The 13,660-nt window shown below is 38.3% G+C and overlaps 1 protein-coding gene across 4 annotated transcripts in view; it reads right to left on the reverse strand.

Moving 5' to 3' along the window:
* The window catches only part of PDE4D (phosphodiesterase 4D, cAMP-specific), a 2,172,274-nt gene that overhangs the window by 850,198 nt on the left and 1,308,416 nt on the right, over positions 1-13,660 (reverse strand). Inside the window, exon 1 of one of the 4 annotated variants that reach the window (XM_006876170.1) lies at positions 8,495-8,609. The exons of the other annotated variants lie outside the window; for them this stretch is intronic. Coding sequence (XP_006876232.1) covers positions 8,495-8,541 — 47 coding nt within the window. The 5' untranslated portion in view covers positions 8,542-8,609. Of the gene's footprint in view, positions 1-8,494; positions 8,610-13,660 lie in introns of those variants that run through there. 4 annotated transcript variants of the gene reach the window in all.

The raw sequence follows: 13,660 nt of genomic DNA on the forward strand, positions 1-13,660 counted from the left end.
CAATGTCCTATACCCAGAGAAACACTTTTTATGAAGTCCAAAATGATCCCTAGACCAGAGTGGCCTGGGAACACAGTTCAACACAGTCCTAACAATAACAGCAGTTTCTTAGGGAAAACCGGTCTTTGGCACACTCCTGCTTCACTCACAGGCTAGGATGCCTAGCACATGTGAATGGTACCCAACGTGCATCTGCTCATTTCCTTGGCTCATCTACTTTACAGAAGGTTCATAGAAGGTTAAGACATTGGCCACAATAAGGAAGATTAAAAAAGACACTGAGCTCTGATGTCAGGCCAGATTCGGCTTTGAGTAGGTTAGCTTCTCCAGTTAACACAAAGGAACTTCAAAAAGTTTATGGAAAATGGAATTGAAAGAGAATGGACTTTTTCCATGAAATATTTGTAGTCCCCTGGTAGACGTGTGACCTTGAGTAAGTTACTTAATCTCCATAAGCATGATTTCCCACTTTTGCAAACAGGGGTTCAAATAAAACCCACCTCACAAAGACATGTTATCATTGAGTGATATAATTTATGTGAAAGCATATGACATGGGCAAATATCCATCAAGGTGGCATCTCCTCCATGAAGTAGGCAATAGCATTACTTGCTACATACATTTTTACAAATCCACTCAGGTTTTAGCATGCTCTTGTTACCAGTCTAATAAGTTATCATTATCACTAACGTACCAGGAGATTTGCTTAAAGCAGTCTGCTCTTCAATATGCGGGAGATAGCCATTTTCAGCAGGTGGTGAGGAACTTAGTTTCTCATAGTTACAAAAAGCAGTAACCTCAGATTTAAATTTAGAAACCAGAAAGGTGTGCTTTGTTTTGTTTTTCCATTCAGTAACCTGACTACATACAATCTTGATCACTCAGCCTTGAAACCAAACTTATTTCACAGAATTGTATGTAACACAGTCTCTAGGTGCTACATCTTCCTCGTGCTGTGATCTTTTTTTTTTTTTTAATGTTTTATTGTGAATTATGTGATAGTTTATATGGGGTAACATTAGCTTTACATTCATCCTATCATATATCATTTCATTGCCATGGTTACAATCCCCTCCATGCATCATCAACTAACCAAAGGGTATATCCTACAAGTCTGTCCCCAGCACCCAGTCATCAGCACATAGCCCCTCTCCCTCTCTGGATCTAAAGTCCCCAGCTGCTCCCTCTCTCTATGTCATTGTCTCTGCCTCCATCTCTAGTGTCACTGCTTCTCTGGGTAGGGTCCCACTCTCCACTCTTCTCCCTTGATGGCCCCAGGGACCTCTGCTTATAGACTGAAAAGTCAATCATTCCCCTCCTTTGCTACAAAATGTCTACCTTTACATTTCCAATCCACACAATCTGTCCTGATAATAATTATTTACTATTGTATCACATATCCTTTCATCAGCCCCGCCTAGACAGATTGGATACTACTCAGTGGAGAATCTACTTTCCTCCACACCCTCTGGATCTAGGCTCCCTCTTGAAAGCTTGTAAGCCAGTTACTTCTTGCCTTTGAGAACTCCCCATTTTGGGTAGCCAATGTCCAAGTTGCCCATTCCTGTCTATTCTGTGTATGGAGGGAGTGGGAATGATCCTTGCTGTAAAGATTTGTTTTGAGCTACTGCATCTATAGGTATAGGTCAAGTTCATCAAATTTTATCAGATTACTCTTTTTTTCCCTCTTCTTTCTTCTTCTAGTTGAGCTCTGATCATCCAGTCATTGAAGCAAGCAAGGTCAAGTGGGTATTATCTGCAAGTGTGGGTGTTCTTATGCATATGCCCTCTCTTCTTATCAGCTAGATGCTTCACTCTTCACTCTAGTCCTCTGTGGCTATGTCACTGACTCTGGGATGAAGAGTCCCCAGGTCTTGCCACACTGCTGGCCAACCAGGTCTCCACCCGGGTTCACAGGAGTCTATTGAACGTGGTTAGACTTAGCTCACAGCTTCATTGCTATTTTTCCCTCACTTCCCCGTATCGGTAACAAACGTGGTCACCAATCAGAGCATGTATTCCCATTGAGTCTTAGTCTTGGAAGGGGGTTTACCCTGAGGGGACCCGACCACTTGCCTTGATGTCTCCTGGCCAAGCAACTTGCTTGTTTTTGTAGTAATCAGTCGGGCTGACTATATTGTTTTGTATTTTTCCTGTCAGTCTTTCTTTCAAGAAGTATCTTCTGTTCTTTTAGCCACTCTAGGCTGGTCTGTCGTGCTGTGATCTTGGTTTGTTCATGTTTGGAGGTCATCATAACAAGCTCTCACTCCTCCCACTAGTAAAAACATCATCCAATAGTCCATCTAGCGATAAGTATTTGAAATAGCCAACTTACAGCATAGAGGTGTTTCAGAGCTACCATAAAAACAAGTGGCTGATGGCAGACCTAGATGATGTATTAAGAAACGTGTTTAGAGGTATGATTGAAGGGAGAGAGGAAGAAGCAAGATACATTTATTGTTTGGTTTGTTTGTTTGTTTCTGTTTATTTTAAAGGAACGTCTCTGGCACAGTTCTATAAGAACAACATTACACTGTTGACCAAGAAGTCAAACACTCCTCAAAAACCCTATACAGAGTTGCTATGAGTCGGAACTGACTTGTTGGCACTAACAACAACAACATCCTGAAGCAAGTGGTTACTGGTTGTTACATTCCCTTGGGTTCTTTTTCCATTTGAAATATCTGAATGGTTTTTCTTTTCCACCTTTAATTGCCTGTTTTTATCTGAACTGAAATACTTCAGCCTTAGTGGAAACAGCTCAGTAAGAGCTAAAAGTAATAAGAGGATCTGGTGGAAAATGAAGTGTATAATAGAAGCAGTGAAAGTCCCAAATATTTAGCTAATCATTTTCATATGATAAAGGAATCCTCTAAGACCTCCCTGAATTGGGCCACCCACTTTGTCCTTGGAGGATGTAACCTGTCAGTAGCTTAAAGTGTTCAAACCATTTATTCCAACAGAAAGCCTATTAAGAGTAAAAATAATCTAATTTGCATGGGTTATGTTGTTGTGAAGTGCCTTCAAGTGGGTTCCAACTCATATATAAGATTCTGAGGAGCAGCTGGTGGGTTTGAACTTCTGATCTTGTGATTATCAGCCCCTTCTTATTATATAGCATCACAGCTGGTTGTATATACACTGATGTTATAGATAGCAACTTTCTTTCTCTGCCATATTACATGCCTAGTTACAAGAAAAGAAAATTTTGTTTTCATTTTTCAGTTACAAAGGTTACTGATGAAAAATTAAGGCAAATACCACTAGAGGATATAAAAGACAGCTGACCCACCCATTGCCATTGAGTCCTCTCCAACTCATTTAGACCAAATGGGACAATGTAGAACTGCCGCATAGGGTTTCCTTTATACAAACAGACTACCAAATCTTCCTTCTACAGAGTAACCACTGCATTTGTACCACTGATCTTTTAGTTAGCAGCAGAGTGCTTTTTTCCACTCCACCATCATGACTCCGAAAAGACAATTTGTTGTTGCTATTTGTCCTCAAGTCCATTCCAACTAATAGCAACCCTGCAAAGGGTTAGAGTCTTGGTGAGCTTCAACTGCCGTCCTTCCAGCTAGCTAGCTGTCCGATATTGACCTTACAGTGCCACACCAGGACTCAACAGACACCTGTTCTTGTTGTGGTTAGGTGCCATCGAGTTGGGTCCAATTCATATCAACCCTATATAGCGTTTCCAAAGATAAAGAGGTGTGCTTGAACTGCCAACCTTGTGGTTGGCAGTCCAGTGTTTGTCCTACAGCAACACACCATACCTCCCAGAAAACAACTAGGAATTGTAAAATATGGAGCCAAGGGAGGAGGAAATTATATATTTAATAAAATAAATATTTCATCCAAATGAAAATATTTGCTGTATTACATCTACAGCTGAACTTTTCTCTTAAACAGTAGCTGACTTTACTATTGAGCCCCAGGAATTTGTGAATTAAGAGGTGTTTCTTTAATTATGAGCTTTATCTAAACTTTATTGGCCATCCATGTATTAACAAATAAATTGTACTTAGTTGGAACAGGAATTCAGAATCAAGCAGGGAGTTTGGTGTTTGCATTTTTAGAATTTCTAGATAGTTTTGTCACCCAGATGAATAGATAAAGCTGCACCAAGGTAAACAGTGGCCTGAAACCTCATCAAAAGACAAGCAGACATTAAAAAGTTTAATGGTGGATAGTCCTGGAGTGGCGCTCTAGGGTATGCACTGGACTGCTAACTGCAAGGTGGTTCAAACTCACCAGCTGCTCGTTGGAAACCCTATACAAGGTCACTATGAATTGGAAGCAACTTGACTTTAGAAAATGCAATATGGAGTTGGGTTTCTGTAGTTTCAGTACATGAGGAGAAGAACAATAATAGGCCATCTGGCCTTTCTCTGCTTCTTCATTAGTTGCTAATGAACTATATATATGAACTATATATATACATACATACATACATATGGAGCTCTGGTAGCGTAGTGGTTACGAATTGAGCTGCTAACCTTAGGGTCAGCGGTTTGAAACTACCAGCTGTTTTGTGGGAGAAAGATGAAGCTTTCTGCTCCTGTAAAGATATACAGCCTTGGAAACCTTGTACGCGGTCGCTATGAGTCGGAACCAACATCACGGCACATAACAACAATATGTGTGTGTGTGTGTGTGTGTGTATATATAAAGTCATGATTATTTGTGATGTATTTATTTATATATTAGTTCATTCCATAAAGGATTTACAATAAACAAGACAAAATATTATCCAACAAAACAAAACAAGTTAGTCTATGAGAAACAACTGTAATTCAACTTTCTTAGGAACTGACCCCTGGGAATGAGAAGTCAAACAGAAGTATGTGTGGGCCCAGAACAAGGTAGAAAGATGCCTCAGTGTTAAGTCAAGGTGCCAAACACACCCAGTTTTGACTTTTGATTAGAGGCACCTCTTGGCTTAACAAGCATAGTTTGATCAAATCCTTTAGAGTTTGATTAAATCTTTAGCATCAAAGGAGTAAAATGGTTCAACAACATATACCATCATACTTCCAGGCCTAAAGCCTTCCTGAAACAGAGGAGAAGCACTGTACAATTTCCCCAAGCCCGGACTTCTGATCTCTATTCTTCACTGTCCTCTCTCTTACCCACCTGAGAACATCATAAAAGGAATACATTTGACGTCTAAGTATTCAAATAAAAGGCCTTCCTAAATTAGAAGAACTTTGCAACTATAAAATTAGATTGCATTCAGCATGGCCCCACTGTTGCTGGCATGAAATGACAGCATTTTTACAAACTGGGTTAGTCTGAGTTGTTTTGCATCTTTTAAATCTTTTTGATGCAAACATATGTTAATTGTACTATGCTGGGCCATTCCTGTCAGACCTTTTTACATGACTCCATGTTTTGGTGTTACTAAAATTCCTTTTAGTTGTAGTTAGGCAAAATTTAAATTCCTAGAAAGCTTCCTCGCATTTCCCTTCTTTCCAAGCGTGCAAGAAGACCTATTTCTGAATTCTCAGGATAGCACTATATTCTCACAACTAGCCAGAATTAAGACAATAAGAAGAGCTGTATGCAGTACTTATATACCTGGTAAAGCAAATCCTTATCTTTGTTTAACTTGGCAGTAAAAAAGGCTGACAAATGTAATGGAAAGGCAACTTCACAATAAAACCCTACAGCAAATATTTCTAATGTAGTTTTACACAAGAAAAGCGCATTCTTCATCCCACTCTTTCCGTACTCAAGGGGTAGTGTTCCATTAAGTAAAGAGAACATTTATTAACTTTAACTTGTAACCAATAAACAATGGATTGGTAATGCTATTGCTCAATTATCAACACAATAAGCACAGGGCAGAAGAATGAGAGTCCAGATTGGAATTCTGTGCTTAAGCTTTGATTTGAATCATTATCTCTAACATACTTTTGACAACTACTCTAGACTTCCTTGGTCTCAATTTTCTTTCCTTCTTCTTCATCCTCAAAGAGCAGAAGAAAGTCAGAGTTCAAGCATGTACCTTTATGTCCTAGCTTCCAAGAGCCTAAATAAGAGATGAGCTAGGGCTCAGGAAACCAAAGCCCATATCTCCTTTAAAATGTTTATTGTTCCCTGGCATTGATCTGCTGCCAACTCCAGCTCTGTCCCTTCATAAAGAAAAAGCCCTGCACGTTGGTATGAAGAAAGGAGGAGTCTGGAGAAGAAAAGGAGAACAACTTGGCCAACACTTTCTTCTTAGTACAATACTTCATGAGCAAGGAATCTGATCCAATAGGAACTTTATAGTAGGACAAAGAAAATGTTTTCTGTTAACAAACACCTTGAATCTCTTGCTGCAGTCCTGAAAGGAGAGGTTATAAATAAAGAAGAGAAAACAAACAAAACAACAATTGAGGAAATTGAGAACCAAACACAATACTAATTGGGCCACCTGGAAAAAAACTACCACCTTGTTCCTCTAAGCTCAACATCTAATTAATGAGTCCTTCTAAGGGACCCTAGAAGGTAAGGTAAGTAGGTAGCTAGAACACTCACAGTCCATGTTGGCTCAGGTGAGCAACAACAACAAAATTGGCATGTCATCCACTGAAACATATGAGGAACGTCCTACGTTCAGGCTCAAAAGAAACACCACGACTCTCATCCTCTTCAGACAGTTTCCCAACATACATATTACAGAGCTTAAGGAGCATGAATAAGCAAATTTACATCCTTTCAAAAATTGTGGAGTTGAATGGCTCATTTCTTTCCTGTCAAAAGTAGAAGTGAAGTTAATGCAACAACGCCCCAAAAAGGTGGTTATAATGTTAAGCATTCTAAAGAGTATATGAATCCTACCTATTGCAATGTAAGCAAATGAACTCCAACCACAGGATTTTAAGTAGAACAAAAACTGTTGCTTTATAGCAATGCACACTTACAATATAACCATGGTATCCTCCCCCACCCCCCATCCAAACAAATCTGAAGAGGTACAAAATTAAAAGAAAGGCATCAAGAATAAAGAAAACTAAGAACCAGTTGAAAAAAGCTTATTATATGCCAGAGTCTGTTTCCAGAGCCTTCTAATCTTAGCGTCAAAGTCTATTTACATGAATTCATCTGAAGATTCTGAGAGCCACTGAGTGATACGGATCTTTCTGCTGTTACCTGACTCTCACCACCAGACCTAGTAAGGTGATGGTATCAAAGCTCTCCCTGAATGGTGAAGTCTGGTGATGCATTTGGAAGTGGGCCACTTAAGGTTTGCAGGCATGGTACCCAGACTCTTTAGGAAGCACAGTAGAGACCAGGGATATTGGTTCTGGACAGTGGAGGAGGAAAATACGCCACAGCTTCAATTCTGGAGGTATCTGGTACTGATAGGAAATAGGCACCTGTCCAGGGTGACAAAAGATGTTGCCCATTCTTCTCTGCAACTGACTATCAGCTACAAGAGTAGAAACCTCTAAAACATACCAGCAGGTGATTTGGGTGGTGCCTTTTAAGGCATCAGAAAGCTTATATTTGATACATGGTCAGAAATCTGTATTTTGATATCTATTACTTATTCTTTATCCAAACAAAGAATTAACCTGGGAAATACGCTTAGCAAATTGGAAACCTTACAGTACCCAAACAAAGCATGTTTGCTGGCACAAAGCCTTAAGATGTGCTATTATTCTGCATTCACAAAGTTTCTGCTCTGAGAGATTGAATCCAGTCAACCTTTAACGTGTGATAAAAACACAAAACAAAACCAAAAAACCCACAAGCAATTTTGAAAGAATGAATCTTGCATTCATAATATACTCAGCAATCCATTCTTACACACATCTAGTGATAAACTCCAACAAGACAGGGTATATGATGTCATGTGTCTAGGAATCTTAATAAATTGCATTAAGCCTTAATACCAGACCAAACATCAAAGCACCAAGCAAGTTCTATAAAATCTGAGCACTTTAGGATCCATGTGTTAGAATGCCATTATACATTGGTTCATTCTGGCTGAAATATTTTCTGAATAGCTAAAATAACACATTTAGTATTAATTATAACTCAGTCAACATTCTATGTTTTCCTTTACCTTTGTTTGGGATTTCAAAAAGACCTAAGACCAGCTCAATTGATACTAGATGTCAGAAGTACATGTGTATCCTTCTCCAGGGAATGTTCAAATAAAAGAAAACAAAACAGCCTAAACAAATCTCAAATCTTCTTTGGTTAAATAGTCACCATTTTCAAAGTTGTTTGTTGTTTGTTATTGTTGCTATTCATGAAATATTAGCATTTTTCAATGTCCCCCTACTTCAACTCTTGTTTTGGGGTGCTTTATATTAACAAGTAATTTGTTATTGCATAACCATTACTCTGAGACAGTATTCAGTTTTACATATGTTTGACTTTTCTTTCTCACTTGATACCAGTATTCTTGTTCAAGACAAATCTGTATCTGGTACCTGCCGTGGCATTTTGGAATTCTAGGTGTTACAAACTGAAGGGGCTATTGATTACTCACCATATCCAGGAATGCCTCCTAAAGGGGAAGTTGTTCACGTGCATCATATTCACAGATCTTCTGTCATTAATATTTTCCTTGTCACAGAGGTTACATGTAGTGATTTTCAAAGATGAACTCCAACCCTCCTGTTTGAGCAGCTTTCATGGGCAATTATTGCAACAAGTATTGAATTCTAAAAAAATCCCCCCCCAAAAAATAAACAGCAACAATAAAAACACTTCCAGGTTTTCTTAAAAGAAACCTCACAGAACACTGCAGGTATGGGTCCATCCATTTAGGTTCCACTAGTTAGTCCACACGCTAAGATAATCTTAGTTCAATTGCTAAGCCTTAAGCGGAGGCAAATATTGTCCTGGCAAAATCCAATAGACTTAAGTGTAAATTAATGCATCCTCCCAGACAGGACTCGGGAATGTGAGGAAAGAGGAGTCAAAAGACAGTTTCTTGTTATCCTTGTTAAAGAAGTGTTAGAAGGCAAACGGAAAACTTCAGGCTGCTTTGCCATGCTGTCCTTTAGAAATGAAGGTTGCTTTTTCTTCTTTCTTAGGCACATATTCATGTATGGTCACTTTAACACAGTGCTGCCTTCTTAGACATCTGACAAAGACCTGGACAGAGGATTTAGGAACCATGTATAATCAAAGCCAACTTCTTTGCCAGATCTCAAAATTCGGGGTTTTCAGTTGCAAAAGTAGGAAGGCAATGAGCAATTTCTGCTTTGCACGACAGATTTGCCATTCGTTACCATCATGACTTCACAAGGTGCTGGCATAAGGAAATTTATTTCTACTGCCTAACCCCAGAATAAGGCCGCCTGCTCTCTTTAAGTAAAATGACTAAGCTATTGATCCCTTCAATGCAGAATCTCCTTTAATTTGTTGTTATCAAAACCATGTGCAGGCGTTTCATATTTTGCCTTGGAAAGAAAATGAATTTCAAAGCTGCCATTCAGATGTTGTCTAAGAATTTCGTCCCCACTATCCGTCTTTCCTCTTTTCTTTCTTTCTTTTTTTTTTTTACCCCCAATTCAGTTCTCCACTAGGTGTCATTTACTCTGATGCGCTGACATCTTCTGAAAGAGTCTCATGCCCAAGCTATACAGACCTTGCATGCTTTTAAAACACAAAGGCAACAGGCTCCTGTTGGAGTCCCCCAGCGCCGAATTTCCAGCAGAACCTTTGGAATCGTCTCAGCCCTGTACCTCCCCAGCTCTGAGCAGCTCAGGACACTTGCAGGCTCCGTGGTACTATATATTAACTCTGCAGCAACCCGGCGCGGCTGCGGAGACTGCTGCCTGACAAGGGTTGTGCTGGCGTCAAGGGGGCCCTCTAGGTGGGTTCCCAGTCACTGCAGAGCCGGCGCACTCCTTGCTATCCTCCTAGGCGGAGTGAGCAAAAGGGGTTAAAGGAAAAGCTCTTTGCTGTTAAGTAATTACCAGACAAGGGAAGCTACACAGTAAGAAACCTGTAAATAAGCTCACAGTGGAAACGACACCTGAACAAACAGAAATTAGTACAAAGCGACGTTTGTTTCTGGGGTTTTGTGTGTGTGTGTGTTTTTTCTTATCCTGAGAAAAGAATATAAGAAGTCCAGAGAAATTTCGCAAACGGCAGGGTTTGGGGCATTTTGATATCTTAAAAACAAAACCCAAAACAATAAGCTAGGGAGGATTTGCTTATTTGATGATTGGTGACCAGTTAGTTACAGAGGACCACATGATACTTTGGGGCAGGAAATTCTGTTCTGCAGAAGTCAGCGGCCCTTAATTGCAATTGCGCATGCCACGAAACTGCTTGTTTGAACAGGAGATGTGTGTGCAGGTTTGTGGAGTGCTGAGCTCAAACATTGCAATGCATATTCTTGCTATTTTGAATTTACTCTAGCTTTCCCTTTTGTTACAAAGGGTGCCATAATCCCCTGAAAGTACCCCATCACTGCTGATGCCATTTTGGAGCAGGAATAAAATAGTAAACTCTTCTAATAGGAGGTTGGCACTTAAATGGTGTTTGTGTGAAATCAGTAGGAGAATGGATGTTACAGTACTAGGGTACTTAATATTAATGGATCATTTTTAACTTAGGTATTTAAAAAGCCTCTCATACAAATTGCTGAATATTAAATGGAATATTGGCAACATTTAATATAGCATGCAATTATGTTTAGTTAGGATTTCCCCAGTGAAGCCCTGTCATTACAGACAATATCTATATCTATCTGTATGTGTGTGTGTGTGTGTGTATATATATATATATATATATATATATATATATAGTTATGTATTGTATATATGTATGTATATGCATATGTGTGTGTATGGTTGGGGGAGGGGGAGGGGCACCGTGCATTTTTCAAAAATGCAAAACCAGGTATAAAGAACTTATTTATTTTTGAAAACTACCATAACTTGGGGAGTTTTGTATTGATTCCAGGATGATCCCTTCTGAAGTAAAAAGATGCTTCAGAAAATCTGTGGGGAAATCCTATTATCTTTTCATTCCATTTTAAATTTATTTTAATTCCATGAACTTTTTGAAACATCTCATATTCCTGGAAGGAGGAAGAACTTGATGATGCCTTCAAAAGCAGGTTTATTATGTAGGTTTAGGAAACATGGCAATGCAGCACAGAAGGAGAATGAATACCTATGTGTTGGGTCTTTCTATAGTCAATGCAAGATTTTGATGAGTTTTGTTTCCTAAGTGGAATAAATCTCTCCTATAAGGACATCTGTGATCTGATGCAGAAAACTTCAGCTTGATTTTTTTTCCCCCACTTTTTATTGTGAATTAAGTGAAGGTTTATACAGAAGATCAGCAGTTTCATGTTCAATAAACATACACTTTATTTCATCTTAATGACTGTAATCCCCTCCATGGAACAAGAGTTTTCCCATTTTCTTCCTATGGTTCTTATGTCCATTCCACTCTTCTTCCCATTTCTTTTCAATTTTGTCCTTCGGTAACTGTTGCCCTTTTGATCTTGAATGACTGATCATTCCATGGTGAGCAGACCTTAGGAGTGTTGTTGTTTGCTCCATCTACCCTTCAGGCTTGGCTGAAAATTGGGCCACAAGGGTGAGTTCTATTCCAGACCTGAAGAATGGTCATGGCCCATAGTTTAGAGTTACTCCAGTCTCTTTTTTACCAGTAAACACAGTCTTTTTTATAATTTTGAGTTTTGCTCCACATTTTCTGACACTCTCTATGGCATCTTCTAATGTGATTACTTTTATAGCAATTGGTAGTGGTAATCACACACCATCTAGTTCTCATGATCTCAGAGTCATTTAGACTGATGCTAACATTTCCCATTGGTTCTCTGGACTAATTGAGACTCTAAACATCTTCAAATTTTTTAATCGCTTTTCTTTCTTCCTCACACGGAGAGACCAATAGCTGCTGATTTTTTTTTTTTTTTTTTTTAAAGAAGCGCTGGATGTTTGCATCAAGGACCATGAGACATATAAATGAAATTTAATAACAGGTAAGAACCTTTACAAAAGCCCCAATCTTTGTTCTTGATGCTGGACATTGTTGTCTCATTTAACACTCACATTGTTACATAAGACTATTATTATCATCCCCATATTTCAGATGAGAAAATTAAGGCACTGAGATGCTAAGTACCTTACCCAAGGACAAACAGTAAGAATCAGGATTTGAACCAAGGAAGTCTGGTTGTAAAATATGCCTGCACAACCACTACAATCGTGTGCCTCTATAATCATAGTACCAGTTTACATTAGTATTATGCTTCTTTAAAAAATATTTTCATATGCATTATTTTAGCTTGAAAGAATCATACAGAAGAGCAAAGTTAATACGCAAATTTGGAGATTAATCTCCAGAAGGATAGTGAATGTTAATTACCATACATCATGTTATCAGTAGATCTGGAAGATAATTCAGATCCTTTGAACCTGTCTAATATCCTTTGATGACAATGATGATGATGCACATTAATTTAACCCTTTCAAAGTCAGCATTTAGTTCTTAAACTATAGAACTGAGTAGTTCACCATGGAAAGCAGCAAATACAAAGTTAGCAAATAATGTAGAAATGTATTTATCCTTCTAATAAATGCCACTGATTTGAAATCTTCTTTTATGTTTTAATCCATTCTCTTCCACTCTGATCATACACCAAAGTATTGCTTTGAATTACAGCCAAATCTCTTTTAATATTTCTAAATTATCACAGAGATTAATACTTGATATTTGTCACCTATGATTCCATTTGAGGACAATGATATAAGCAAAGCTTTTTGTAAGTAAAGGATATAAATGATTTAATCATCAGATCATTAAAGGAGATTTAAAGCTGAAATATATACAAGCTAAGAGATTTCAACTGAATATTTTTTAAACGAACATTGCTTTTTAAAATTTTATTTTTTGCACATAAAACTATCTTGCATAAAGTATAACAAAACAGTATGAAAGGAAACACAACTAAGAAATGACAATAATAAATAGTAGAAAAAACCAAATTTCTGCTTAAAGGCTAACAACTAAAAAGGTAATTTTGTTTTCATAGTTCAATATCAAAAATATACTCAATAAGCAACCCTAAATGGAGTATTTTTAGAGATTCAAGGTAACAAACATACATGAATCAGTATATTTAAAGAAAATTCTTCTTGTTGTTAAGTGCTGATGAATCAGTTCTGACTCATAGTGACCCTATATAGGGTTTCTGAGGGTCTGCTTGTGAGCTTGAATCACTGAACCTCACAGTTCAAACGGACCTTACAGTCTAGCACATTAACCCTCAACACCACCCTAGGACAGAGGTAGTTTGTCTGTAGCATTGTTTTCATGCCTTTAAAAAACAAGGTTTTAAAAGCTACGATCATCATGATACAACGTGAGGGCTTAAAACTGTGTGGCAAATGTATATAGCCTTCAAGGAATAATGTTTGGGCAGAACTAATAGGCTTAAAATTTCAAAGCAAGTTCTCAAAGATATATTATTTTATGTATTAAAATGTAATCATATGTTCACAGAACTGCAAAGAAATACCAGGTATAACCATAAAAGGATTAGAATGCCTCATCATTTCAACCACTAAAGGAGTACTCATACAGCTAGGGTAACCTAGGCAAAAGCTCAGTAAGGAGCTTACAGCCAGCTCTGGTAGCGTAGTGGTTACGAATCGGGCTG

The sequence above is a fragment of the Chrysochloris asiatica genome, unplaced genomic scaffold (genome assembly GCF_000296735.1).
Source record: "Chrysochloris asiatica unplaced genomic scaffold, ChrAsi1.0 scaffold00360, whole genome shotgun sequence".
Lineage (NCBI taxonomy): Eukaryota > Metazoa > Chordata > Mammalia > Afrosoricida > Chrysochloridae > Chrysochloris > Chrysochloris asiatica.